A 27,999-nucleotide genomic window follows, 5' to 3' on the forward strand; every position below is an offset into this window, starting at 1 on the left:
ACCCACCAGTAATGTTGACCGCAGTATAAAGTAAATTTGTACCCCCGAAAAAAAATCACCATTTCCCGAGATGATGGCAGTAGCCCTTTCCACTTTGCCCTTGAGTTTCTGTGAGAATTTTAGCCCATCCCAGTTCCAACATGGCAACGAAAAATAAAAAAAGAAAGTTGACTGGGAGGGCTGCCGCTTCCAGCACAAGTGTAAATTGGAGTATTTTTTTTAACAAAATCCAAAACAACCGCCTCTGCCTAGTTTGCCAAGAGACTGCGGCTGTTTACAAAAAATATGTTATCAGGACGCAAGGCCAGACCAAAAATGCTGACTACAAAAAGCTAACTGTAAACAAATGCCGTGAAAAGGCGAAGCAACCGGAATCTGTTTTAACGGCACAGCAGCGCTTTTTCACGAGATCCTGCGAGTCAAATGAAAATACTACAAAGGCTAGCTACCGGGCGGCAACGCTGATCGCCAATAATTGCAAAGCTTCACAGAGGGTGAATTTATTTAAGACTGTTAAATAATGCCAGGCTGAATAGTCGGCCCTCATGCATTTTCAGCTTACCTAATCTGGCCCGCTTTCTGAAAAGTTTGGACACCCCTGCCTTAAGGTGAGGCTCATGTTCAGTAAAATAAATGATCATTTCTTGACCTAGGAGTATTTTATAAAATATACCTTTATTATCATAGTTAATGTGTTTTTGTTTATTATTTCCCCCCCAGAATTCATTTTTTTAACAATTGAAGCGCCAAATTATGCACAACGTCGCTTTAAGAATTAAAAATTTCTCTTACATCAATTTGTGAAAAATATGAACTTGTATAATTACTTTTCTATTTTATAGCATGAAAGGTTCATTATTTTTAAATATAATAAAAATATATTAAAGGAGTGGAACAAAAACTCAAAGAGGATCATATCTACAAAACCATTAGAACACTTATTATTTGTTTTCAACAGAAACAAAAAATTGTCAACCAGTTTAGGTGTCCGAAGACACCTGGGATACGGTGCAACCCCCGCCCCCGTTTATAGAATGTTTGGTTTTGAATCATTGTTCTATCCATTTTGGGGTGTGTGCGTGTTTTTTTTTTTAAGTAGGGTAAAATTTGTTAAAAAACAATTGATTTGGGGAAAAGTAAATAAACTCCTGAAAAGAGAACAAAATAATTCTAAAAAGTAAAAGTTAAAACCAGAAACTAATATATTACAACAATATATTAAAAACAATTATTTGAAAATTATTAAATTATATCTTTAGTTTTCCTATTTCATAACAGAAAGCATTTTCTATATTTTTGAATTTATTATAATAAAACATCAAACAGTAGAAAGGAGCAAAAACTAAAACCAGATCATATTTTGTTTATCCCTGCTAGTGATTTAAAGAAATATTAGAACACTTGTTTATTGTTTAGCAGTAACCAGAAAAAAATGTAGCTATAAAACCTTTCTCCTTAAGATTTTCTATATTTGTATAATTCCTATAGGGTGATCCATTTAAGTAAAAGAACATATCTGTTGTCAGGGGTTACACATACTGTACTCACAATCCATTTCCGCACTAGGAAAGGCATCCCAAACACCCCCAAAATCAAACATTTACATGTTATGTCTTGTGCTTACGTGTAGGTGAAGCGTTAGGCGTGGAAGCTGGGCTTTCATCCTCTGGTTCCGACAGGGTCACCGTGGGGACCCCTTGCAGCCCCACACTGAGCACATTCTCACGGTCGTTCCCAGCGGCAGGAGAGGGGCCCTTCTGAGGCTCAGCTTTTGACGCTTGCGACTCGGTCAGGGTGATCTTCACGGGGCTGGCAGACTGCGGCGTGCCACCGAGGTTTCGGTAGGAGCGGTAGTCTGATCCTTCTTCATCCGACGGCTCCTCCACATAGGGGAAAGCGTGGGACCCCAGGGCTGAACCTAGATTCTCATCTTCTTCCTCTTCTTCATCTCTTCCAGGGTTCTTATTCATGTAACCACCCAGTGAGTCATAGTCGCTTAATCCTGTCCCCGCCAGGCTGTGTTCCTGGCCATCCTCCCCGTGGCTTATGTCCATGTAGTTGTAGGATTCTGTCTTTTCCATAACAATCAGAGACTTGGGCTTGTCTTCGGACAGGCCAGACATGGTCTTGATGCTGGAGCTGAAGTTGTATGCATCAGGGGAGAAGTGGTCCAGGCCTGGGGATGATGCCTTGCCGTTCTCAGGCAGGTAGGATAATTCTCGATCCGAGGTAAAGCTCTGATTGGAGAGCAAGGAGGTGTACACGTCACCATCATCATTCATAGGCTTCCTGAACAGTCCTGACATTGGGTCACCTAAAAAAAAGTTGAATGTAATTAGAGTGAATATCACTAATATGTGAATAAATCTAAAATTAGTCTTTGTCACAAAGTTCTAACATGTCATATCGCACTCTTGTCAGACTCAAAACACGGAGCCACAGTTTTGCAGCTCAGCCATGCCGCACTAACAGAGGCTTCTTGTGTAGGACAAAGGAAGATTGTTCAGCCACCAGAACCCACAGAGCCACAACAAAAGTCTGTTCTAAATCATGCACATCACTAAAGCTGCTTCTCTACTATAAGGTATGGATGGCAAGGATGTGCAAGACCCAAAAATAATTGGAATACATGAAATGTTTGTTCTGGGGTAAAATTCCCATGCTGAAGTTAACCTATTATTAACATAGTGTAGGAATTTAGGTCATCATTAAATTCTTTACATTTAAATGTTTTGTTGTAACTTTCTGGTGTCTGTATGTGTGTTTTGGCAGACACAAAAACCTGACATAATAAAAATGTACCTGAGATGACGTGATTGCTTAATGGCCACTGTCAAATGAAAGCAATGACTGGTACATTAAAGGTACAGTTTATTGAATGCAATGATAGAGAGCCCGGGTTGTTTGAGAACCAAAGTACTGCCCTGTTTTCCATGTCTTCCTCCTCCAATACAGCAAATTGTGGCTCTCCTGGACCTCAGTTTGCCTCCCTGGTCCAACATAAGATAGACTTGTTAATGGCCGGGCTCATTAATGGTGCAGATAAGAATATTTGTAGAATCTTATAGCTGGTAGTAATACAACATTATTTCAGGCAGCTTTTTACATTTTGAGTAACGTTGAAATTATGCTAAACCACCCATGCACTCTTTCCCCAACTCAAACATTTTCAATAATTTCAAAGCTGCTTACACTTAATTAGGCCTGATAACAAATTTTTAGGCACCTTATTTACCTGTAGAATGTATAACATAATTTCTAACATTTTATGATTGAAAAAAGTAACACGTTGTAATATGTCAAATTAATACACATGGATATGGAGATACTGTATTTAAAAAAAAATTTCCACTGAAAAAAAGAAAAAATCAATACTTATCCCATTGTTAGAAAATGGAGACCATATCGAGGATAATTTTTCCTATTGTAGTATAAATTACCATTTTCTCTAGTACAATCAAAAAAATAATACACGACCTGTCTTGTAAAATTAGCGTTTTAAGTATTGTTTGTGTTCTATCAGGAAAGACAATTTAAAATAGAATAATAATAATAATAGAGTAAAAATAATTATTGCAATTATTATTTTCAATTACATATCTTTTAATAAAAGATGTAGTACTTTGTGTGTTTTTGTGGGGTAGGCAGTGTTTTAGGGGAGGAACATTGTGCTTTCATGGTCTTCTAACTTTAAATGCTTTAAACGTTTTTATTGTTATGTTTGCGTTAGATTATTAAAATAGGTCACTGAGTATGTTGTTACCATAACATGAGTTTTCCAGCTATATTAAGTGTATTATTTGATCATTACAGCTTTACTTTGATAAACACATTATTTATTTTAGTTGTTATAAATGCACTAAAGTTAATTCACATATTTGAGTATTTACTCTCTGTATTCTTTCATATCAGTACTTTCCCAGCAATGGTCTTCCACCCTTATCATACAACCTTCAAAATCCAGCAGTTTCAACAAAAGTCTCTTGTTCATTGAGATTGTTTCTTTATCTTGGAATGTGAGCTCCTAGGCATATTTACGTTTTCCATAATCCACGCCTTTTTCTGATAAGATAGGGGCCGAAACATTTGTGGATGCCTTTCTTGGTGGGAGACGCACTTCCCATCGATTGGACTTTCATTTAAAACTTTGTAATAAATGTCCTCAACTGCATTGTTTTTCTCCAGCTCTGTTTTTTCAAAGTCCGAATACTCTGTCTGGTCCAGGAAAAGAACACGTGGGGAGACATTGGGAATGTCCTTTTCGCCTTTAGTTGCTAAAAAAGCTTGCAGTTATATATGTTCACTTGGGCAAAAATAGTTTTTTCTGTCAGAACCCGAACAGACGGAGGATCCATACGTGTAACATTTTCACACAAGCTTTATTTTACGGAAATGGGGCAGTCATGCGCGTGAACACAAACGCCAGTGATGCAGCGATCGCTGGGCGGAAGAAGTGAGACAGAGAAGTGAGAGGAAGACGAGAACTAAACCGGATAGGACAGATGGGATCGATACAGGACAAACGAGTAGATACCGGACAGGACGGAACAGACGGGAACGATACCTGTTAATGGAGCAAGATACCAGACGGGAGGGACGGGATCAATACCGGCTACTGAAGCAAGATACCGGACGAGACAAATGGGATCGATATTGGATACTGAAGACTAGAGAAAGATACCGGACAGGACGAGACGGACAGGATCGATACCGGATACTGGAGACTGGTGCCAAATACCGGACAGGACGAGAAAGGCGGGATCAATACCGGATACTGGAAAGTGCAGAGGTTCGTTGACGGACTGACAAGGAGTGAATGAGAGCACTGAGTTTAAACAGGAGGGAAGCCAATAAGGCAACGAGCCAAACAGGCGGGGCCAAGTGAGGGCAATGGGCAACTGTGACATTTTTCGTGCCTGTACTCACTGCCAGCAGATAGATAAGCACCTGCTTTTCCCATTCAATCTTAAATGTGTCTATTTGTGTGTCTTATGCATGTGTGGTAAACTTTCTTAAAAATATAATAGGGAGACACGATGATGCGGGGCTTCTGTTTTTTAACCTATTTTGCTTTCTCTGCGTACCTCTTCCTCTGTATATCTTGGCCGTTCTCTGAAGTGCAGTTTTAATACATCCCATCAGTCTACAAAGACTTTCGTTGTCTTCCCTGGACAAGACAAGTGTTAATAGCTGTTTTTGTGTTTTTTTCCTCAGGTAATTAAAAATAATATATAGGTTTAAAATCTTGTCCTATAGCACCTGAGCGCTGCATTTACTAAAGCGCATACATACGTATAGTAAAAGTCGAGGCTCGCGGGCCACATACGGCGTCAGTGAAGGCTTTTTTGGACTCCGAGTGTTGAAGAGAGTCATTATTGTATCATACACCAGGAACTGTTGCGTATTTTGTTTTTTTTAACTGTATGTTACTTCTCCTTCCAGTTTAGTAAATGATAAAAAAAAAATGCTCTTGTTATTATTTTTATGGAGTTATTTTTGCTCAGTTTTGCTAAAAAATAAAATAAAACCAGCTTATTTTATTTCATGTTCAAGTGTATAGAGCTTTTTATATCATGGACAAATTAAAGATTGACAAAGCCAAAAGAAAATATTGTTTTATTTATCTGGTCATATTGTAATATACTTGTTATCTTTTCAGTAGATTCAATTAGATTCACTAAACTATATGCGTCATTTTAAAATGTCTCAACATTCGGTTAGTCTGGCTCTCAGCTTGTAATTTTCTATTTGCCTTTTTTATCTGTTTGACTTTGAACAGCCCCTGTATTAAAGGTTTTCCTTGTTAAACTCAAGTCTATCACAAGTATGGTAATCAGGTTTCTACAGAGCTTGTTAATGAGTCAGGAGAATATGTAAAGGGAAACCTCTAAAACACGCAGAGCTGCAACCATTTTGGGTTTTAGCCTTTTACGTGACTGCATTTTTATCAACACATATTTGAATGAAAACAAATAAATTATTTCTTTATTTTTGGGTGACAAGTAAGCAGAATTCAACATTGACTTTATCCATCAGCCTGTATCATGTCCATCATTTGACTGGTTCTGCAGAATAACATCCACCCCATAGCAAGTATCAACCCAGCACCTGGAGATCATACTAAAATGTATTTGCGCTATGCACAAGTACCAATGGCTCCTCCTTCTGTCCTCTAGCCCCCGCTTCTTCCCATGCAGGGGTGGTGCTATAAATAGTCTGGTTCCAGCTGCTGGGCTTGGATCAGGGGGGGAATTCAAACTGCAGCCTTTGGGTTAGCAGTAGCTGAAAACTGAAATGACAAAGCGGGCAACAGTTCAAGATGGCCCTGCCTTTGCTTCCTCTCTAAAAGCCTCCCCGCCCTTCCTTTCCTCCTTTGTCGTTAACAATAAACCACGGCGCGTACAGTGTGGCCATAAGTCATGCTAGGCACTGCAGCTAAAGATGCAAAGTATGAGAGTACCTAATGTTATGGCCAAAATCAAATTTAAGGGCATGAACGCCCTTGACATGACACTAAAACAAATCAAAACCTAATCCTCTTAATTCCAATCCCAGCGTAGAGATCCCTTCGGCCATCACTGTGGCAACGCCTTCCTAATCTAGCACTCACTGATTCAAATCACTGACAAATTCCTTCTCCTCCTCGGCAGATGTTGGAAACCACTCGGAGCCGGCACGAGAAGAGATTGGTTGTGTGATGCTTCGAAACGGACGCTAATCTGAGTCAGGCCTAAATGCGGGTAAAACAGTACCCGCCCCCTTTGGGTTTTTTCCATCGAGCATAAAAGCTCAGCAGGTGTTGCATAAGTCAGCCGCATCAGTGACAAGGTAAAATATCGGTCTTGTGCCCAAACTTTGAGTTGTAGATACTGGGAGCATTTTTAGTCGCGACCAACAAGGCGATAACAAAAAAGCCTTCCCACAATTCCTTGGGATTAGAGTTGACAACGGATGATTTCTCACATTTTTGCCCACATAAACTGCCTAGCGAAAGTATTGCCCCCGTCCAAGAACTTTTTATCATTTTGCCACATTTCAAGCTTCAAACTTAAAGCTAAATGAAAATATGTTCTAAGAATCAACAACACGTGAACCACAATAGTGAAGTGGAATCAAATTATTTCACCATTTTATATTGACAATGAAAAGTACGTGTTGCAAAAATATTGCCCCCCTTTTCTCCCAGTTCAGCCAAGGACTCCAAAAGTTCCCTGATGACTTCTGAATGATCCACTGTGGAGCTAAATGACTAACAGTGAATGAGTGTACCGATGCGTATTTAAGTCTCATTTTAAATGCACCTGCTCTGTGATAGGCGTATAGGTCTGTGAAAGCAAACACTGGAAAACAGACATAATTATAAAGACCAAAGGAAAAACCAGGCAGGTCCAGGATGAAGTTATGGAAATGTTCAAATCAGGAATGGTATAATAAAAGAATTTGCAACATTTACACATCTGCCAGAGCACTGTGCGAGCAATAATATCGAAATGGAGGGAGCATAAAACCACTGCAAACCTACCTCGACCTATCTTTCCTAAACTTTCAGCCCAAACAGAAAACTTATTAGAGAAGCAATCAAGAGGCCCAGTACCACATTGGATGTCCTGCAGGCATACACAACTGAGGTGGGACAATGTGTGCATAAGGCAGCATTAGTGGTACTCTGCATAAATCTCCCCTTTATGGAAGAGTGGCAAGAAGAAACCTTTCTGAAACAATACCATAAAAAGGCCTCTGAAGCTACTGGGGGACGCAAATAACATATGGAACAAGATGTTGATTTTTTTTTTTTTACTTCAAATAGATTTTTTTGGGGCTGAATGCAAAGCGTTACGTTTGAGTTTTGAGTAACACCGCTCATGACCCTGAAAACACCCTTCCCACTGTCATACATGGTGGCAGCAGCATCATGATCTGGGGTTGCTTTTCAGCAGAGACTGTGAAGATAGTTAGAGTTGATAAGAAGGATGATGGAGCAAAATACAAGGCTTATCTGGCAGAAATGTGTTGGGAGTCTGCAAGAGACCTGATAATGGGGCGCAGATTCACTGTTCAGCAGGACCAACCACCCTAAATATAAAACAAAATCTGCAAAGGAACTGTTTAAAACTAACAGCCTAAAGGCCAAGCCAAAGTCCAGACTTCAGTCTTCAGGAGCATTTATGGAAAGGTCTAAAGAAAAAGGCTGTGCACAAACAATCACTATTACACCTTAAGAGACTTCAACTGTTTTGTAAGGAAGAATGGTTAAATATTACTGTGTCAAAATGTGCAAAATTTCTAGAGACAAAGCCAAAAACCCACGGGGGAGTAAAAGCCCACATTAGACCACACCCCCACATTGCATATTAACCTATTTTTATTACAGTGTGTATTTTATGTAGCACTATTTAAATACTCTATATCACCACATTACATTGGGTAGTTATGTATTATATTCCTTTTTTCTTTATTATTGTTTTATTTTCAACACAAAGATACTGCTGGAAGTGTGAATTTCCCTACGGGGATGAATAAAGTATCTATCATCTATCTATCTAAGAAGACTTGTGGCTGTGATCGCAGCAAACTGAGGTTCTCTAAAGTTTTAACTCAAATAGGGTCATATATTTTTGCAACGCCTACTTTTCTTTCTTTTTTTCCCATTTTTTAGCACAATACAATATCTACTCATCCATTTTCCACACCACTTATCCTCACTAGGGTTGCGGGGGATGCCAGCAGGTTGCAGGGCACATAGAGACAGACAACTCACTCGCTAATTCACACCTAGGAACAATTGGACCGGGCAATCAAGCTGACACGCATGTTTTTGGAAAGTTGTAAGAAACTGGAGTGCCTGGAGGAAACCTACAAAGGCACGGGGAGAACATGCAAACTTCGCGCAGGGAGGGTGCGGTAGCTGAAATTGAACCCTGGATCTCCACACTGAAGCTGCGTTCTAACCACCCATCCACCGTGCTTCCCCACAGTATAATATGTTGAATGAATTTGGTTTATTTTCATGATTATGTCACACGTTGATTCTTAAAAAATATTTTCATTTTTTCATCTATAAGTTTGAAGCCTGAAAAATGGCAATATGTCAAAGTTTTTGCAGAGGCCAGGCACTGTAATTAGTATCACTGAAAGGGTGCAGTGTTATATAAAAGGAAAAATAACTCAAACAAATTACCGGTATATAAAATGTTCCCCCTTTCAAAATTTCCCGAAAACAAAAAAGATATCCATAAATTGATTTCCCCTTTTTGTCTATCTTTAAAAGGAAGCAACAAAGGCGCAGCTCAGGGACGATTCAATTACTCCATCCCAGACCTTCTCGACTGCAGTGTTAGCTTTCAGGAGGTTGATTTCACTCCACGACCTTGTGGAAAGTAATCTGTCAAGCTAATGTTCAATCTCATGAAGGCCATCTGCGCTTTATTTGCCATTCAGAGAATATGCCGGGAATTTGTTAATCCTGATTGAAAGACTTTCAAGTTAAAATGTAAAAATCTGTCTTTTTGGCAGGCAAAAAGCTTTGTGAATCAGGGCGAATGTTTGTCCGCTGGTCAATGCAGATTTATTTCTATCGATGCTTTTCGGTTAAAAAAGGCAGGTACTATTCGAATAAAAGAACATTACTATGTTAAAGAAGATTATCATCTGCCATAGCAAAAAAAAATCAAAATTGTATTTATGGCCAGTAACATAACATGCCCAAATCATATTATATAATATGTATAATGATTTAAAGTGTTCTTTTTCTATTTGTTAAGAGAAAAATGCTAAAATACTGAACGTACTAGACAAAAGGCTTTATTATTTTACTGGAGAAATAACTATACTACTGTATAAATACAGGAAAAAGCTGTCTTTTGGGAGGGAGTTTTCTATGATGATAAAAATTCTGAACATTTTCATGCAATTAATCATGCTTGAATAAGTCGGTGGTGATTATTTTTAGTGGGATGAGGGAAAACCTTTGTGTTTGTCAAAGGCTTTGTTAGTATAAACTAATTCTCAATCAAGAATTGAGTAGTTGCAATATGGGCTCTAAAATCAAGCATTGAAAGTACACATATTAAAATCCATCTTTTTCTTTGCTTTGCAATGAGTATGGATTATAATAAATGGGATCATCTCGTGGAGATGCAATAATGCCTGAACATGGAATAAATCATGCCCTTAAAAATCCAACTATATAATACTTTCCATACAAATATATTCTGACACATACAGTATTGTATTTGCACAATAGAATAGAGCAGACCTGGGCACTCTGGTCCTGGAGGGCCGTATGTTCTGCATGATTTTTGAGGTTTCTCTGATCCAATACAGGTGATTCCAATCACCAGTATCGTTAACGAGCACTTGCTAGCTTGCTAACGAGGTTATAATTTGTATCACCTGAGTTAAAGAAGAGCAAACTTCAAAATCTGGCAGGACGTATGGCCCTCCAGGACCGGAGCGCTTAGGTCTGGAATAGAGTATAAATAATGATAATTGGGGCGTCCTTGTGGCAGAGAATTTCTAAGCAAGCAGGCAAAACATATTATGATTAACTCTCAGCAGAGCTGTTTTAACTATAAATAATAAACTTTCTAACAAAAATATTAATTTAAAGAGTTTATTCTGTTGTAATATTAAAATATTTCCCTGAATATATAGTTATGATCGGGAAATGTCTTTATTTAAAACCATTTTATTAGTTCGGTCATGTAGAACTCCTTCACTTAAATAAGCTAAATGAATGCACTTCATGAAATGAAATTAAATGATCAATGACTTCCCAAAGCGCTTTACACTGTGCTTCACATTTCCCAATAGCGGCCGTGATCTGTGCAGCCATGTAAGGTGCTAACCTGCTTATTGGGGGTATTGGGGGTTCAGTGTCTTACCCAAGGACACTTCGGCATGTAACACGGACAAGCCGGGATTCGAACTGGGATCCCTTAATCCTAAAACGATCGCTCTACCTCCTGAGCTACCGTACCTCATTTGTGTCCAGAGTATTCTGTAATAAAAACCTCAATGGAACTGCTCCTCTCCTGCTATTGTTTTACCCGTCTCACAACCCAGATTTTAAACAAAAGACGTCAAGGAAGAAAAGTCATTCCTTTTTAGTTGCTGTTTTTATTTTAAAAAGATGTTCCTGTGTGCCCTGCGATTGGCTGGCAACAAGTTCAGGGTGTCACCTGCCCACTGCCCGATGATTGCTGGGATGGGCTCCAGCACCCCCGCAACCCTACTGAGGATAAGCGGTGCAGCTAATGAGATGAGATGAGATACTTTGAGGTTGGTAATGTTAAAAACGGTAGTGTTATAATTTTTTTCCTGAACAGTCATAGCTTCTCAAACTGAAAAATGTGCATGACTTAAAAACTATGCAATCAATATTTTGTGTATGATGTGCATTTTTAGAGGGAAAAAATACCCAGTGAGCATTTTGACCAATTAACAGATTGAAATTAACTTCAAAGGATAAAACAATTTGTGACTATACAAGGTCACTATGCTGGTCAGTGAGTACTGTATACAATTCCTATTCAGTGATCTCCAAACTCAAACTTAAAATGGTTTCTAGTTTAGCTTGATTTGGCCGCTTGAAATCTCATTCAAATCTCTCAGAAGGAACAAAAAGTGAGGGTGATGACAACTGCAACGCTTGAAAGCAGTTACCTTCCCATATAGGTCAATAAGGCCAAACAAATAGGATGAAAATCCTTAACTGCTTTGAGTTGTATTGGACTCAAACAATGGAGGTGTGCAATTATGTTAAAAAGCATCACCGTAGGCAACGCAGGGCATATGTTATTGTTCCGTTGGCTTAAGGTAAATCAATGCAGAACAGTTTGAATAAAGGCTATTTGGATGCTGTGGCTATAATGCAATATTGATTTTTTTTTCTTCGGTGGGTGTATTTATGGATGAATTATGAGGTGTGTAGAACTGTCAATCTAACTCATGATTTCACTCTTATAACAATGCGGACTCTCTCTTAAAGTGCCTTTAGTCGCTGAAACAACCTCCAAAATACACAATGCAGCTGGACTTTTATGTTCTCCAATCCCATGAGAAGTGTTGCAATACTTTGCGCTAGTATTTGCATTGGCTAGCGCCATGCTGGTTTATAAACACAGATACGAGCCTCATATTTTACTTCCCGCCTCTTTAGCGTTAGCACTGTAAACAGACAGTAATATGTCCTATACCTAATCCCTGAGGCTGAGCAGATCAATCAAAGTAACAATACGAAAGTTTGCATCATCCATCCATCCATCCATTATCTGCACCGCTTATCCTCAGTAGGGCCGCGGGGGTGCTGGAGCCCATCCCAGCTATCTTCGGGCAGTGGGCAGGGGACACCCTGAACTGGTTGCCACACAGTCACAGGGCACACAGAGACACACAGCTCACTCGCTTATTCACACCTAGGGACAATTCGAACCAGGCAATTAACCAGACATGCATGTTTTTGGAATGTGGGAGAAACCGGAGTGCCCGGAGGAAACCCATGCAAGCACGGGGAGAACATGCAAACTTTACACAAGCGGTTTGATCTCATGACCTCAGAACTGTGCCGCGGACGTGCTAATCACTGTGGTGCCGTAATTGCATGTAATAAAATTGTGTTAATTTTCAGGATTAATTTGGGGGGAATCTTTTGAGAAGAAAAAAACAAAACAGATCCTTAATGAGAAACATTCCTTACTTTCATGCATGCTATCTACTGCGCCACCCAGTTTGTATGATATTGATTCCAAATACGTTGGGGTGTCTGATACTGTACAATCTTGATATTGTCTGATACTAGCCCCCCAAAAACTGTATTTAATTAATAAATTAATGGATTTCATTCATAAGCTTCTATAATGGCTCCAATATTGTAACTCATCCCAATTTCTGCTCCTACTCTTCCATTAAACAACGTCTGGATGTAGCATGCAGAGGATACTTGATCAGAACAAGTGTTTGTGATAAAGTTATAAATGAGGAGATTATACGATCATGTCAAAAAAGGGGAGGGATGCTATTTTAATATTACAACAGTTTCAATGCAAATACCAGGATTATTTTAATTAACAGTAATTATGACAGTAGTCTATTCTAGTATGTGCTGCTCTCGCTTGTTCAGTATCTCTGCTTTCTTTTAGTGATCAGCTGAGTAAATGTATCATTCAACCATTCCAGTACGGGGCAACAGGTTACCATTATTTTTTTCTTAAGTAATCATCTGCTCAAGGGAAAAGAAGCAATAACCTATTTTTAGGAAGCGATTTAAGACAGCACAAAAAAAGAATAAATCAAATAAAGGGAAAAATCTTGCACATGATGTTGCTGATTTTATTTATTTTCTTCTTCAACAATTAATAAAAACAAAGTTAGAACCTAGTAAAAAAATTTGGATTCCACTGGCAGTTACATTTAGCTCATTTAAGAAATTGTTATTTTTCTAGATAAACAAAAATATAGTAAAATGTGAAAACTAGGTTAAAACATATTTAACCCCAGAATTACAACATAATTGTTAACCAAAATTAACAACCTGTTTTACCTCCTGAGCTACGGTGATAGTGTCAATTTAGGCAACATGATAATTTAAGCTTTAAAATAGAACATGATCCCTTTGCCAGGAATTTATTTGTATATATTGTAGTAGGAAACTCTGCCTCAAGATTTTTTGATGAAAAAAGTATGCCTTGGCCGAAAAAAGGTTGGGAAACACTGCAACAAAGTGGTCATGCAAACCAGTTTAATGTCTGACACTATTCTCACGGCCCGGCCAATTAATAATATTAGTAATAAAAACAATAACAATGATAATGAAAATGATTAGCCTCAATCCACTTTGTAATGAAGTAAAATGCTTCAGAATTGATTTCATTATTACTCTATCTTAACTCATAGTGCCAGGTAGTACAACGTTGTTTCGGATGAACTATTTCCCATTATGGTCCATTGCAAAATTGTACAACATGGCACTGTGAGTAAAAATACTTTGAGGGGGTAACTCTAATGCCTGTCTCGTGTACTTCCCTCCTTGTTTAGTGTATAGAATTTGGTGTATCTTATATCGAGCAAATGTGATCAGCTTTAACTATCAATTGATCAATCATTGCTCAAATACCGCAAATCCTCATGTTTTGATTTTTTTGGGGTGAAAAAACAACTATATATGGTATACGCAAAAAATAGGTTCCATTTTTCTCTTTCTGCGCGGCCTCTTTCCGGTCTGTGCCCGGGTGGTTGCCGACTGTTGCTGTTCTGGACTAATTTACTAAAAGTCTGAATAAATGTTAAAAATCAGTCTTTTCGAGACTCCAAACGTTCAACAAACCTCAAGTCTATTTTAAGCACTGGGGGAAAGACACGACGAATAAACAATCTTGTGAAATCCTTGCATCACTCCCTGACAAAAAATATCCATAATCCCAGTGCACTTGCCTACTTCCCATGTCCTACGTTTCACCTCCATCACAAGACTCCATCCACCCCCATAGTATCCCTCCTCCAACCTCCATTAAGTCCAACCTCACCCCTTTGGGAACACGGCAAAGATCACGGCGCTGGCTCATCCGAGACCACTAAGTGCCCGGCGCACCCATGGAAGGAGACAGACAATCAAGCAACAGCCTCTCCCGTTGTTTTCCCCAATGACGACATTGTCTGACTCATCAAGTCAGGAGATGTATTGTCTGCTTTGTATTTAACACAGTGTGGTCAGATATGCATGCACGGTCTCACAGACATCGCTCATATTCGTGTTTTTGCAGTACTGCATTGTCTTTTTTTTTTTTTTACTTCTCTGTCAATGTGATGGATGGATGGACGGACAGACAGACAGATGTAGATAGATAGATAGGAACTTTATTCATCCCCGTGGGGAAATTCACATTTCCAGCAGTATCCTCATGTTAAAAAATACAATGAAATAAGAGATATAGAATACAAAAATACCCTCTATAGCAGGGGTGGCGAACACGTTTGACACAAAGAGACGAAATTTTTAACTGTGAGAGTCAAAGAGCCACACCTCGCACTGACCTGCCATGACAGACAGACACACACAAACACACACAATTAAAAACACATTATTTCCCATAACACACTCCTCTCCTTACAATACAACAAGTATTGTTCTTGTGTTGATTTCAAGGAAATTGTCCACCCTCAATACACACAAAAAAACCTAAACATGAAACAAGGCAAAGAGCCAGAGTATATAGAAAATAAGATGAGGCAAAGAGCCGCATTCTTATTGGCCAAGAGCCGCATGCCGCTCTAGAGCCACGTGTTCGTCACCCCTGCTCTATAACATGCAGAATAAAAGGCATTTAAATAAGGTTCCAAAAAATTTACACTGTAATAAAAAAAAAGCAAAATATGCAAATGTGAGGTTAGGGTTTAATGTGGGCTTTTACTCCCAAACATGTTTCCCAATCTGTCCTTTCAAACACAAGTTAAGACTATTACTAGAACAGCTTTTTTTCCATCTTCGCAACATTGTTAAAATTTGCCCTATGCTGCCTCAGTCGGATGTGGAGATTATAATTCATGCGTTTGTTAACTTCTGTCTCGGTTACTGTAATGCACTACTCTCCGGTCTCCCGAAGTCCAAAATCAAGAGCCTTCAGCGGGTACAAAATGCTGCAGCGAGGCTTTGAACTAAGACAAGAAAGTTTGACCACATTACCTCGATTTTAGCTAACCTGCATTGGCTCCCTGTTATCTTAAAATGTGATTTTAAGGTTCTGTTGGTAGTATACAAAATCATGCATGGACTTCCTCCCTCATATCTTTCAGATTTAATTCCCCCCTACGTATGTTCCTGTCCGGAGCCTTTGTTCTGAAAATGCTGGTCTACTAGTGATCCCAAGAGCCAAGAAGAGATCCACAGGTTCAAGAGCGTTCTCCATTCGGGCCCTGGTGCTGTGGAATGCTCTTCTCCCTGAGATTCGATCTGCAACCTCAGTGGAATTGTTTAAATCTAGGTTAAAACACACTTCTATCTATAGCCGATAAAATTACTAAATTTTGTGCAGGCTTGGGGAGTAACGGAATACATGTAACGGCAAAAATGATATGGCAAGCTGTTTGGATTTATTTTCATTTTGTTTCTGTCGCATTTTATGTTAGTTTTGCCGCAAATAAAAGAGATCAAAGCCAGGAGAGAAAGCTTACCACGTCGGAGTCATCATTTTATTCATATTTAGTTTATTTTGTCTTTTATTAGCATATTTGGTATTGGAGTAATCCAAATGTAATTGAAAGTAATCAAGTTAAAGTAACCCTATCCAACCCTGCCTATATTTTATGTTGATGATATCCGTGTATTCATTGTTATTACAGCATATATTGCAGCCTGGTCATCCTGAAATGGGGATTGCCTATGTGGGGCCCCTTCTCAAGGTTTATTCATTTTCCTCATGTTGAGGTTTTTGAGTTTTTCCTTGCCCTCATGTTGGTTTTAGATCAGGGGATGGTGTCATAATAGTCTGTAGGTTGCAATAATCTGTGCAGCCCTTTGACTCTTTGTGATTAAGGGCTATACAAATAAACATGACTTGACTAGTATTAGTGACAGCTAGTGAAGGGGAAATGACAGGAGCCGCCAAGGCAGAAAGCCAGGCCTTTTTTCTTTATTTTTTTCACATCTCATGAATTTTTCAGCAAATTCGTGGATGAAAAGTGCCAAGCACCATTTTTATCTCGCCCCAACAGTGAGCCCCAAACTAGAAAAAGAAACAGTTTAACATCTTTGTCAAGGAAAAATAGTTTCACTAAACATTTCTATTGTTTTTCAGTTATTTTCTCAATCGACTGCTTACTCAATCAATCCTTAAATGGTGTTTGAATACTGCCTGCTGTATTGAATTAATAGTAATTTTCCCTGTGATATGCATTTTTTGAAAGTGTCAAAGGAAACAAAAAAGTAGCGATTTGGATCATATTTGCATTTGCTTATAAAGGTGTACAGTTAATATAAAGATAAACCATTCTGACATACAAGACTTCTGAAGGCAGTTTGACTTTAAAGATAAAACAGACACATTTATCTCTAAAATCCTTTTTGTTTGTTGGTCAAATAAATCATCCCTCAGTGGTTATTTTATCAGGAGATGTTTTCTCAATCCGTCAATATTTATTGAATATTTACTTTCATGCTAAAAATAATACAAATCTGTCGATTCAGTTTTTGCGGGAATAATACATGTATTCCTGAAAAAGGAACTTTTAGCAAAGTTGTTTTCATATGACGGTAACAACATGCTTATCCTGGATCGAAAATGTTCAATTACCATTCCTGTCAACCTCAACCACTCGCTCCCCTTATTAATGATTACAATTACCCTAATTAATCAATAATCAACCTTACAACGCAACACCGATTTACTCACGGAAGGACATCCTATGTAGAAATGTAGAATACCGCAACGATATTAACAACCTACAATGACGTCTGCTACCAATGACCGAGACGATCTAGATTTGAGCTGAAACGGACAAAATGGGATCAGTTTAACATACAAAAAATATTTTCCCGTGTTTTTTTTTTGTGCAAACAACAATCTGCACTAAGTTAATAGTGCAACTTTTCTGAAATCCTCTCACAACCTCAGTGTCACGACCAGAACGGAATCAGGACCCAAATGCGTATCGTTAACCACAAATTTATTAGGTAGAAAGAGGAAAGGCAGCGCCCGCGATCCGGTGCCTTCTGGACACGGGAAGCAAGTCGCTCTCGCAATCAGATCTTGATCCAAATACGGAAGTGGATCTTCGGTAGCAGGAGATGGCGGTGTCAGGGAAGGAAAAACAGGTTGAAAGCCGGGATAGGAGAGCAAAAACGTGTTTGGGATCAAAAAACAGGTCGTAAGCTGGGACGGGAGAGCAGACGTGGTCGTGATTGAAAACAGGTCATAGCCGGAGACAAACAGGGAGACCAGGAACGGACAGGTGGAAAAACGGGACAGGCGGGAGTCAGGGTCAAAATGCTTGCCTTGTAACAACAGAGGTTCGCTGACAGACTGACAAACAGAGAGTGACAAGTTGGGGCTTAAAAAAGGACGGAACCAATCAGGTAGCCCGCAGCGGCTGGCACCAAATGAGCGGGCACAGGTGATCTAAATCAGTAATCATGACACCCAGTAAACTTTATTTAAATTAACAAAACAAACATTTGGAATGGGGCACTTTTTTCAACAGGGGCAGAAGATCTAGCACCACCTAGTGTGTATCTGTGCACGCCACTTATCCCCTCCATTGTTCCAGAATAAGCAAACCTGCCCCAAAGTAGAATGATGGACTGCAAAGAAAATTGTCAGCTACTATCCAACTACAACTCTTATCATTTGGAATGAAACACTTTAAAGGGACGTTCTAATAATTAACCACGAGATGTCGCTGTATTCTGTAGTTCAGCTAAAAGCAAGTGCCACAATTAAGCACAATAATAATAATAATAATAATAATAATTTCCTTGTATTGTCATTCTGTGTAACAATGTACACAGAACGAAATGTCGATTGCACCTGACCCGTTGTAGCGAGCCGATGCAGCCGCAGCCTACAGAGGGCGCCGCCGACCACTTTTTAAGTCTTAGGAATGACTCGGCCGGGGCGCGAACCACCGACCTCCCAGTCTCAAAGCGGGCGCCTTACCATCTAGGCTACTGAGCTGGTATAAGGAAGAACACAAACTTCAACATAGTTCTCATTAACTTGCCTCGACCTGTCTGACTTTCCAGCACTCAAGCATAAGGTGTTATAAGTCTTTGGGTAAACGTAGCAGCGAGATGGTGGACAACCATGTCAAAATCCTCTAGGTGAGGCTTGTTTTGTTAAAAAAAAAAAAAAAAAACTACATACAAAATTCTTGACCTAAGCTTACTGAAAAAAAATCTTGTTTGTATGATCATTCATCTCATTACTGTACTCTAATGTTTTTGAAGTTGGTTTTACCACAATTTAATCCTAATGCCCCATTAAACGGGATGGCATAGGTATGCTGACTTTGATTTCGTTACAATGTGAAGCCAGCCACGCCCCAGTTATAAGTGGGTGTGCACACTTATGTAACTGCATAATTTCACTTATTTAGACCACGCCTCTCGAATTGTTTTTCTTTCTTAGTTTAGTTGTACAGGTTATGAGTATTGTAATCTATCCATACTGCCGTTTTATATTATAATAAGCATTTCTGCTGAAAACTTGGTAGTTAGTTGATGATTTGTATATGATAATGGGGGTGCTCTTCTGAGACAGATCAGTCAGTATGTAAGGGAACTAATGCGGCCGATTCTGTCAGTACAATGGGCCTGATAAATTGTCTTTACAGAAATGTTCAGATTTGACACTTTCCCATGCTCTGAAGGCAACCTCGTGTTCTGTGATTCAATGTGCATTCAGGCCTGCAGCAGTGAAGTCAGTTGATGCGAAGTGCTGCAAAAGCCCTCGTCCATTAATTGAACGAGACATTTAAACAGGCGTTGTTTACGCGGGGGAGGGATTTGATGTGACTGAAGGAACCTTCTGTTTATGAATTTTAGTCATATGAGGCGGTCTTACCTGTAGATGCAGTTTCCATGGCAACGGGGGGTCTATCCCCAACGTCCTGGTACGGGCGAAATTGTCGATCCAGGTCTTCGGTGAGCTCGCTTCTTTTCGGCTTCACTTCGCCGCCGAAATTCAGACCGTAGTCGTCGCCGAACCACTTGGAGTCCGGTCCGAGCTCCTCGCCGGACATGCTCACGTCGAGTGTGCGGGTTTCGTGCGGTGCTGGGCTGGCTTTATTATTATTTATTTTATTTTTTTGCTTAATCACGCGGCAATGCGACGTCTGTCAAGCCGTGTGTGCGTGGACGCGTCCCCGGGTGAGGCGGCGCGATTGGTCCTGGAGCAGCAGGAGTGCAGCCTAGTGAGCTGTCGTTGGCGAACGAAACGGTGTTGTGAACTGACTCTTGAAAGCGATCGACAGGAGCAGTCTCCAAACCGATAGGAGGTCGGCTTCCTTCGAAATGCTAGCTCAGTCTCTTTTTTGTCACCCTCTTTCTTTTCTCTCTCATGAATATCTCTGACTCTTCCTTGTCCTGTCTTTTTCATATATATCTCGTCTCTCTCTTCCTTCCTCTCTATCTTGTTATACCTATTTTTCTCCCTTTCTCTCTATTTCTCACTTTTCGCTCTCCACTTCCCTTTCTTCATCCCGCTTTCTTTTTTCTCTGCCTCTTTCTCTCTTGCTCTCCCTCATTTTCTCCCTGCCTCTCTATTTCTCTCTCCACCTCTCTTTATCTTGCTCTTTCTTTTTCTCTTTCCATCTCTCTATATCTAGACCCCTGTAATTATTTCTCTCTTTTTCTTTCTGTTTCCCTTTCTTTCTTTCTTTCTTTCTATTTATCTTCTCCCTCTCACTTTCTCTATCTCTCACTCCTTTTCTTTTTTCTATCTCTTGCTGTTTCCCCCCTACCCGACTCTTTCTTTCTCATTCTTTTTCTCTGTTTCTCTTGTCGTCTTCTTTTTTTCTCCCTCTCACATCCCTTCCGTTCTTTCTTTTTCCCTCTGTCTGTGTTCTGCCTTTCTCTCTTTTTTATTCTCCAAGTGATAATCCTGCTTCCAGGATGCCCAAGGTGCAACAGATTAGCATTGGGTAACAACACACACAACATAGTGAAGATCAATAAAAAAGACATAAGTAATATGTAAAAAAAAAATCCCAAAATTCTAGTACAGAAACAACACACCTTAAAGTCACACTTTTTCTTTCTCTCTTGTTCTCTCTTTTGCTCTCTTTCTCATTGTTTTACTTTCTTACTCTATCCCTCACTTCTCCTTTCTCTTTCGTCCTCTTCTATCACTTTTTCTTACCGTCTTTCTTTTTTCCCTCTCTTTTTTACTCTTGCTCGTTCTCTCTTGTTTTTCTTCCTGTCTATCTCATTCTCTTTCCCTCTCTCTCACCCTCTTAGTTTTCACTCTATTCCTCATTCCTTCTAACTCCTTCTTTTTTTACTCCTTTGTTCTCCCACTTTCTCTTTCTTTCTATCTCCTCTCTCTCTCTCTCTATCTATCTCTCATTCTCTCTATATTTCTCTATTCCCCTAATCTCTCTCTCTTTACCTCTCCTCTCTTTCTCTCTTTCTCTTTCCTTTATCTCTCTATATTTTACTCTTATCTCTTTTTCTCTTTCTCTCCCTTTCCCTATTTCCCTTATCTCTCTATCTTGTACTCTTATCTCTCTCTCTCTTTTCCCCTTACCTCTCTCTGTCATTTCCCCTTCTCTCTCTCTCTCTCTTTCTCTCTCTCTGTCTGTCTGTCTGTCTGTCTGTCTCTGTCTTTTTGAAAGCGCTTGTGACCGGTCAATAGGAGTGGCGTAATCCTTGTGTTGTTAGTATAAACAATTTAAAAGATTAAATGAGGTAAATGTTCACTGTATATTGAAGCAATACACGCTAGTATAATAAATTAGCATAATAAAATGTCAAAATTAATTAATTTTGTGCATAATGTTTGTTTGCAAATTATCAAAAACAAAAACTAATCTGAAGAGCCGTTTAGGAGCCGAAAGAGACGACTCTTTTCAGTGAGCCGAGCCGGAAAAGCCTGATCTCTAAAAATGAACCAGAAACCCCATCACCGGTGGAGCCGGCGCGATTCTTTTGAGTTCACTGCTTGCTTTGATGGTGACGTCATAGTACCCCAATATGAGCTGCTTTAATCATGGTGCCTGAGATTGATGAATTGACTGCAATTATTGATGTAGTAAAACATTTTTACGGGAAATAATTCTAATAATTACCAACCTAGTGAGAAACCAAAGCCGTGTTGCGCCCTCACGTGGCCAATTTGTCAGCGACGGCTTTCAAAATGGCTTCCTAGCAACCGGACTGACTGGAGGCCAAACATGACACATGTCAGCAAGACGACCAAAAGTTTTGTTGGACGCAAGGTACAAATCTACCCTCAATGTAGAATTTTACTCCTGTTTTCTTCATCATTTTCTTGGATGTGTTTCCTTTCAGGTACGGTTTCTTTTTATTTTAGCTTACCGAAGTTGCAATACAGGCTGACTTCCAACGTTGTGATGGGAATAGACATTTTCCTCGATATGGTCTACAGTTTTATAAATCATGGATCTCCAAATATAGATTTTTGATATCAAAACGTGTAACTGTCTTAACAAATAAAAAATTTCAAGAAATACCTTTTTGAAAAATACTTCTGAATAATATTTACGAGTACAGTATATGAAAATAACATTAACTCAACACCATGTTCATTAAGCCTACAAAGACCGCTTCTATGTTGACAAACATGCCAACTTTTTCACATTAAATAGCGGTAGATTTTATCACGAACTCTATTTTAGATGCGAAAGACAATCCCATACCTGTCAATTTTTGTTTTCTTAGTATTTTATACGTTTTGGGATAATTTCAAATTGAGAACGCCGTATACCATTTTTTAAAAATACTGCTTGGTATAATATTCAACACTGAATTTACTACAAGTGGGGCAAGGACCAAGAATGATGTTGAAAGAATTATTTTGTTGTTGTTTATTTTGTAAATAAAATAAACGTGTTCACACACACACACATGATCTTAGTTTTTACAGTACATATTCAGACTCGCCCTTAGTCTGTACTCATTTACTCAAATGGTCCTCTATATAATGTGTCTAATAGGTGCTGCATTGTGTCTGTAAGTTTTATTATCCCTTTGAGACTTTGTGATTAAGGGCTATACAAATAAAAATGACTTGACTTGACTTGATAAGGGGTATAACAATCATAAATAAGGGGGGCAGTTGGCTGCGGTTGACAGGTATGAAATCCATCTCGGGAATATTAAAAAAGGGCTTGTTTAAAACCGGAAGTGAAAAACTTTCACCAAAACGGAAATGTAAGATAAACTGTTAAAGTTGCTTATTCACGCACAAAGTCTGCTTCAAGATAAACAAACACTAGTTTCTAGTCAAGATTGTATTTATTGTTGTTTAAATTTAAGAAAAAAAAAGGTACATTTAAAAAAAAATCTCTAGGCGTTTTCAAGGGAGAAAACTGGGAGTCTAACGCATAAAACGGTAGTTTTGGCGAATATGCAAATGAGAAAAGTCAATTGACTGCAAATTCCGAACATTACCTTGCGCCTTACGTCACTCTCCAGGTGTACCAGCACATGGCGTCATGACAATTCCTTCCGTTGTCATGGAAACTTGTTGCACGTTTTGATGACGCTAAGAGCGTTATCGCTTGTGACGCCTGCATGTATTTATTCACTTGATTTACACCGGTGCAGCAAGTCCACTACAAATATATCTTAGAAGTAGACACGTATTTACTCTTGAGGGATCATGTGATGGTAAACTGAAAAAGCTGGGAGCCACCGTCTTCTTATGATGTTTGACGCTAAACGGCTAAGTAAATTAAATTGATTGGTTTTTTTTTGTTACAAATAATAAAATATTTTCATAAATTAAACACTTAGGGAGTATTTTATTGGCTCTCTTGTAATCTTAGCTAGATTTTTTTTTTTTGTATTATTGTCTCATTTTAATGCATTCACATTAAAAAGCCACAGTAGAGTAAGTGATTTGGAATGGCAGTAGATTGTGCAAAAAAATGACCCTGCATTTTTATCTTTGCTTCATCAGATGCAGTCAACTCAGAAGAAGGGTGCGGTAAAACAATTCGAAAAGCCATTTTATGAAGATGAGGTGGTCAGAGATCTGGTCAGTATTTTAAAATCACTTTTTTTAATCTTGTGACTGAACGTGAAGTAAGTTTTATTATTTTTTAGATTCATAGATACTGGGTGTTTTGAATATTAAGGATTCATCATTATAATAATTATATGCGTAACCCAGTTCTAACTCACAAGACGATCATTTGTGTAAATGTGTAAATGCATTTATATAGCACTTTTCAAGTCACTGAAGACCTCCCAAAGCGCTTTACATTGTGCTTCACACTTTCCCCTTTTACACACTAACTATCCGATAGTGGCATCAGCCATGCAAGGCAACTACCTGCTATCAAGGGCATTAGGGATTCAGTGTATTGCCCAAGGACACTTCGAGAATTGAACCAGTGACCTCCTCTTGATCCCAAAACAAGCGCTCTACCTCCTGAGTTAATGCCGCCCTTTAATGCAAAAATTTTTTTTATTTACCAAAGAGTTTGATGATTTAATACCTTAATTTGAAGAGCAACTTTTTAACTTTGCAAAGAAATGTACAGGTTGTTTTCAGGGAACTATAACATGAGAGATTAATTCAAAATTGTTAAAAATTTTGCATTTTTTTAATGGCTTAATTCAAGTTGTCTACATTAGTCAATGCTTTTGTCTTATTGTCTTTTGGAAAAACATTTGTCTATAAAACGAAAAAAGATAGTAACATGCCGGGGATTGTTCCCCAAAATATGCTTCAGCTTGTTTGGCAGGAGCTAGATTATCGACTTGGCTTATGCCATGTCTCAGGCGGTGCGCATGTTGAACATTTTTGAAATCATTCAAATAATCCACATGCTTTTGAATGTCATTCAGATTTGGAAGAATTTGTTTTATCATCTTTAACATGATTATTTTTTTAATGTCATTTACATTCATTATGTACATTCTGTGATATTTACATCTCAAAGTATATACTATTTTTAAAACACCCTGTACTTAGTCATTGATTTTTTTCCATCAGATCATCAGATACAGGGTAACAATTAATTCAAAATCATTAATTTTGATTAACAACTGACAAAACAGTAGGAAGGCGGCACGGCGGCTGAGTGGTTAGCACGTCCGCGGCACAGTTCTGAGGTCATGAGATCGAATCCTCCTGTGCGGAGTTTGCATGTTCTCCCCGTGCTTGCGTGGGTTTCCTCCGGACTCTCCAGCTTCCTCCCACATTCTAAAAACATGCATGTCAGGTTAATTGGCCGGTTTGAATTGTCCCTAGGTGTGAATGAGCGAGTGAGTAGTCTGTCTCTGTGTCCCCTGTGATTGGCTGGCAACCAGTTCAGGATGTCCAGTGGGTCTGAAGGTAGCTGGGATGGGCTCCAGCATCCCTGCAACCCTAATGAGTATAAGCAATGATGATAAGCAGTGCCGATAATGGAAAACGAAAAAAATAAGGAAAAAAAGGGCTGATGGGGAAAAAGCCGTAGCCCGTACCCCTGACAGTCCATACATTTTTCAAGTCAAGTCATTTTTATTTGCTTAGCCCTTAATCACAAGGAGTCTCAAAGGTCTGCACAGACCACAGATTATTGCAAACTACAGACCATTGTTACACAATCCCCTGATCTAAAACCTACACGAGGGCAAAGAAAAACTCCAACCAATAGTTTTTTGGGTGGGATCAAGGACATTTTATCACAGGAAGGCGCTAAATAATACACAACATCTCCCTAAGAGAAATTATACTTGGGAAAATGATTTCCCAGTGAAACATTGTTTTTATTTTTTAAGCACAAAAGTCAGTTAAAGCAAAAAATATTAAGTAACTTTGAGAATTTTTTGTCTTAATTTTGGACAATTTCGGGGGCACACTGATTGAGAAACAAAAATTTTAACAAACATTTATCTCTTCATTTTTGGTCACCTCACCTTGAAGGAGCTGATCTTGTTGCCGGATAAATTGAGAGTGTGAAGGTTGACACTGTCAATTCACATTAATCAAATCGTGTAATCAAATTTTTACTACAAGGTTTTATGGTAGATGTAATATTAATCACATCATCACACAAGAACACGGAGCAGTGTGAAAAGCATCCTTCTCGTTCGAGATACGTGTGTTGAATGAGATCCACATGTAGACGGAAAAAAAAGGTTATGAATCTTACCTGCAGTTTTAGCAAAATATAAAAGTTCATCAAATCCAGGAGTGTGCAATCGTAGATAAATAATTTTAGCCATATGAATACTGTACTTTACTGCAAGAGGAGAATCTGGAATAGATGTGCAAAAATGGGCATTCTGGTAAACATAATTCTCACAGTACAATACATTAGAGTATGAAGTGCAAGGGAGAAAAGATTTGCACATGTGCAATGACTGGCAAAGTGATTTGATAACTGCCAGCAATACAAGGAAAAGAAACATGCACAGATTTAGAAGATGTGTAGGTTTTCCATATGTGGAATTGATTGTGCAACAGTCTAATGGCCAGAGGGGCAAAGCTATTGCATCTTACGCTAAACATGTTGTCTGTTCCCCAACAGTGTGTAGCCAATGGAATTTCCTACGACGACCTAGCTGAAGAGGCGTCCAGTGTCACCTCCCTGGAAGTCATTCTGAGCGGTTTCCCTCGGATGGTCGGCCTCTCCTACTTCCCGAAGCTTCGCCAGCTTCAAATAGTGGGGCAGAACATCAAACGCATCGAGGGATTGGAAAGCTCTCCGTTACTCCAAGAGCTATGGGTAGTCGAGTGTAAAGTGACTGTGAGTTTCTTCTCTACCTTTGTATCGCTTGGAATTCAGACAAAATGTGCTCTGAGTTCTGCTACTTTTTTCTCTGACAGAAAATTTCAGGAGTGCATCATTGTCCAGATTTGAAGAAACTCTACTTGTATGATAATAAAATAAGTGAAATCAAGAATTTAAAATTGCATGTGGGGATAGAGGTCCTGTGGCTCAACAATAATTATATATCACAGATACAGGTTTGCCAAATCTTTAAAGTTTGTTTTTTAACCCTAATCGTCTGTATGAAAATAATATTGTTCATCCTCCTTAAGGGCTTGGATACTCTTAAGAACCTAAAAGATCTAAACCTCGCTAACAACAACATCCACAGAATTGGTGAGCTATTTTCTCTTCTCTTGTAAAGTTGAGGAGAAAACAGAAACCCAGCATTTTTTTTTGTATCCGTCTGCAACTTTTCAGGCAACACTCTTGTCAACAATGTCAAACTTCACACTCTCAATCTGTCCGGCAACAAGATCAGCTCCTTTAAGGTGAAGTGACCAAAAATGAAGACATAAATGTTTGTTAATTTTTTTGTTTCTGAATCAGTGTGCCACACGAAAATTGTCCAATGGATGGATTAGTTATTTTAAGAAGATGTGTATTATTTAGCACCTTCCTATGATAAAACTTCCTTAATCCCCAGAAAACTATAGTTTTTTTTTCATTTTCGTCATGCTGAGATTCGAGTTTTACCTTGCCCTCATGCAGGTTTTTGATCAAATCTTGTAATAATAGTATGTAGTTTGCAATAGTCTGTGGTCTGTGTAGCCCTTTGAGAATCCTTGTGAGTAAAGGCTTGACTTGACTTGAATAATAAGCCTCAAAAATAAATCTTGATTGATTTTTTTCCCTCCAGGCATTGGAAAATATGACAAATTTTCTTTGATTTAAAAAAAAAGCAAATCATATAAAGGCACTGTGTCTATTAATTGGGAATACATTTATTGTCATTATAATTGTAATTCAATTTAATACCTTTGGTTTTTATTGGTTTCTACATCCACAGATGTATTTCTTATTGAAAAAAGGTTATTCTTTCTTCTTGTTTTTTTATTTAGGAGCTGATACGACTGACTTCTCTGTCCCAACTAAAAGATCTGTCTCTGAGTGACTTCACATCCTCGCCCAACCCTGTGTGTCGGCTGTGTAACTACGCCACACACGTGATGTACCACTTGCCCTTACTCTCGTTTCTCGACACTTACGACGTCTCCAACGCTCAAATTATCGAAGTAGCTCAGGTACAAAAACTAGACTCAGAAAATAATTCTGTGTTACGGGTGAGTGAGATCAGCCTTATATTAGGATATCAATCAGTACTGCCGTCAGCGGGTATTTGGCAGTTTTCTTGTTTGAAACCCCCCAGTGTGTTTATTTGTTCAAAACGTCCCTGAATGTTAGTTTAAATTGATCAAATAAGTACATCAGCCCACGTTTACCCCATATTGTATTTGTAGTTTTTTTTACTTACCATATTTTCTGGACTATCAGGCGCACCCAAATTGGCCAAAAATGTGAAAGTTTGCCTTATAACTCAGTACGCCTTATGTACCAGAA

The 27,999-nt window shown here is 38.8% G+C and overlaps 2 protein-coding genes across 6 annotated transcripts in view; one reads left to right on the forward strand and one right to left on the reverse strand.

Moving 5' to 3' along the window:
• rtn1a (reticulon 1a) overlaps positions 1–19,960 on the reverse strand; it is a 36,992-nt gene extending 17,032 nt beyond the window's left edge. The window contains exons 1-2 of the mRNA XM_088355172.1: positions 19,554–19,960; positions 1,625–2,314 (exon numbers count right to left, since the gene is read on the reverse strand). Of these exons, the coding sequence (XP_088211298.1) occupies positions 1,625–2,314; positions 19,554–19,731 (868 nt within the window). The 5' untranslated portion in view covers positions 19,732–19,960. The remainder of the gene's footprint in view (positions 1–1,624; positions 2,315–19,553) is intronic.
• lrrc9 (leucine rich repeat containing 9) overlaps positions 19,859–27,999 on the forward strand; it is a 41,342-nt gene continuing 33,201 nt past the window's right edge. The window contains exons 1-7 of one of the 5 annotated variants that reach the window (XM_088355169.1): positions 19,859–19,986; positions 23,634–23,711; positions 26,197–26,415; positions 26,496–26,636; positions 26,712–26,775; positions 26,860–26,930; positions 27,501–27,683. In XM_088355169.1, the coding sequence (XP_088211295.1) occupies positions 23,634–23,711; positions 26,197–26,415; positions 26,496–26,636; positions 26,712–26,775; positions 26,860–26,930; positions 27,501–27,683 (756 nt within the window). In that variant the 5' untranslated portion in view covers positions 19,859–19,986. Of the gene's footprint in view, positions 19,987–21,667; positions 22,001–23,255; positions 23,401–23,633; positions 23,712–26,196; positions 26,416–26,495; positions 26,637–26,711; positions 26,776–26,859; positions 26,931–27,500; positions 27,684–27,999 lie in introns of those variants that run through there. The other 4 variants (XR_015852952.1, XM_088355166.1, XM_088355167.1 and 1 more) reach the window with 4 other exon arrangements.

Source organism: Urocampus carinirostris, chromosome 15 (genome assembly GCF_059441175.1).
Source record: "Urocampus carinirostris isolate Australia breed hairy pipefish chromosome 15, RoL_Ucar_1.0, whole genome shotgun sequence".
Classification (NCBI taxonomy): domain Eukaryota; kingdom Metazoa; phylum Chordata; class Actinopteri; order Syngnathiformes; family Syngnathidae; genus Urocampus; species Urocampus carinirostris.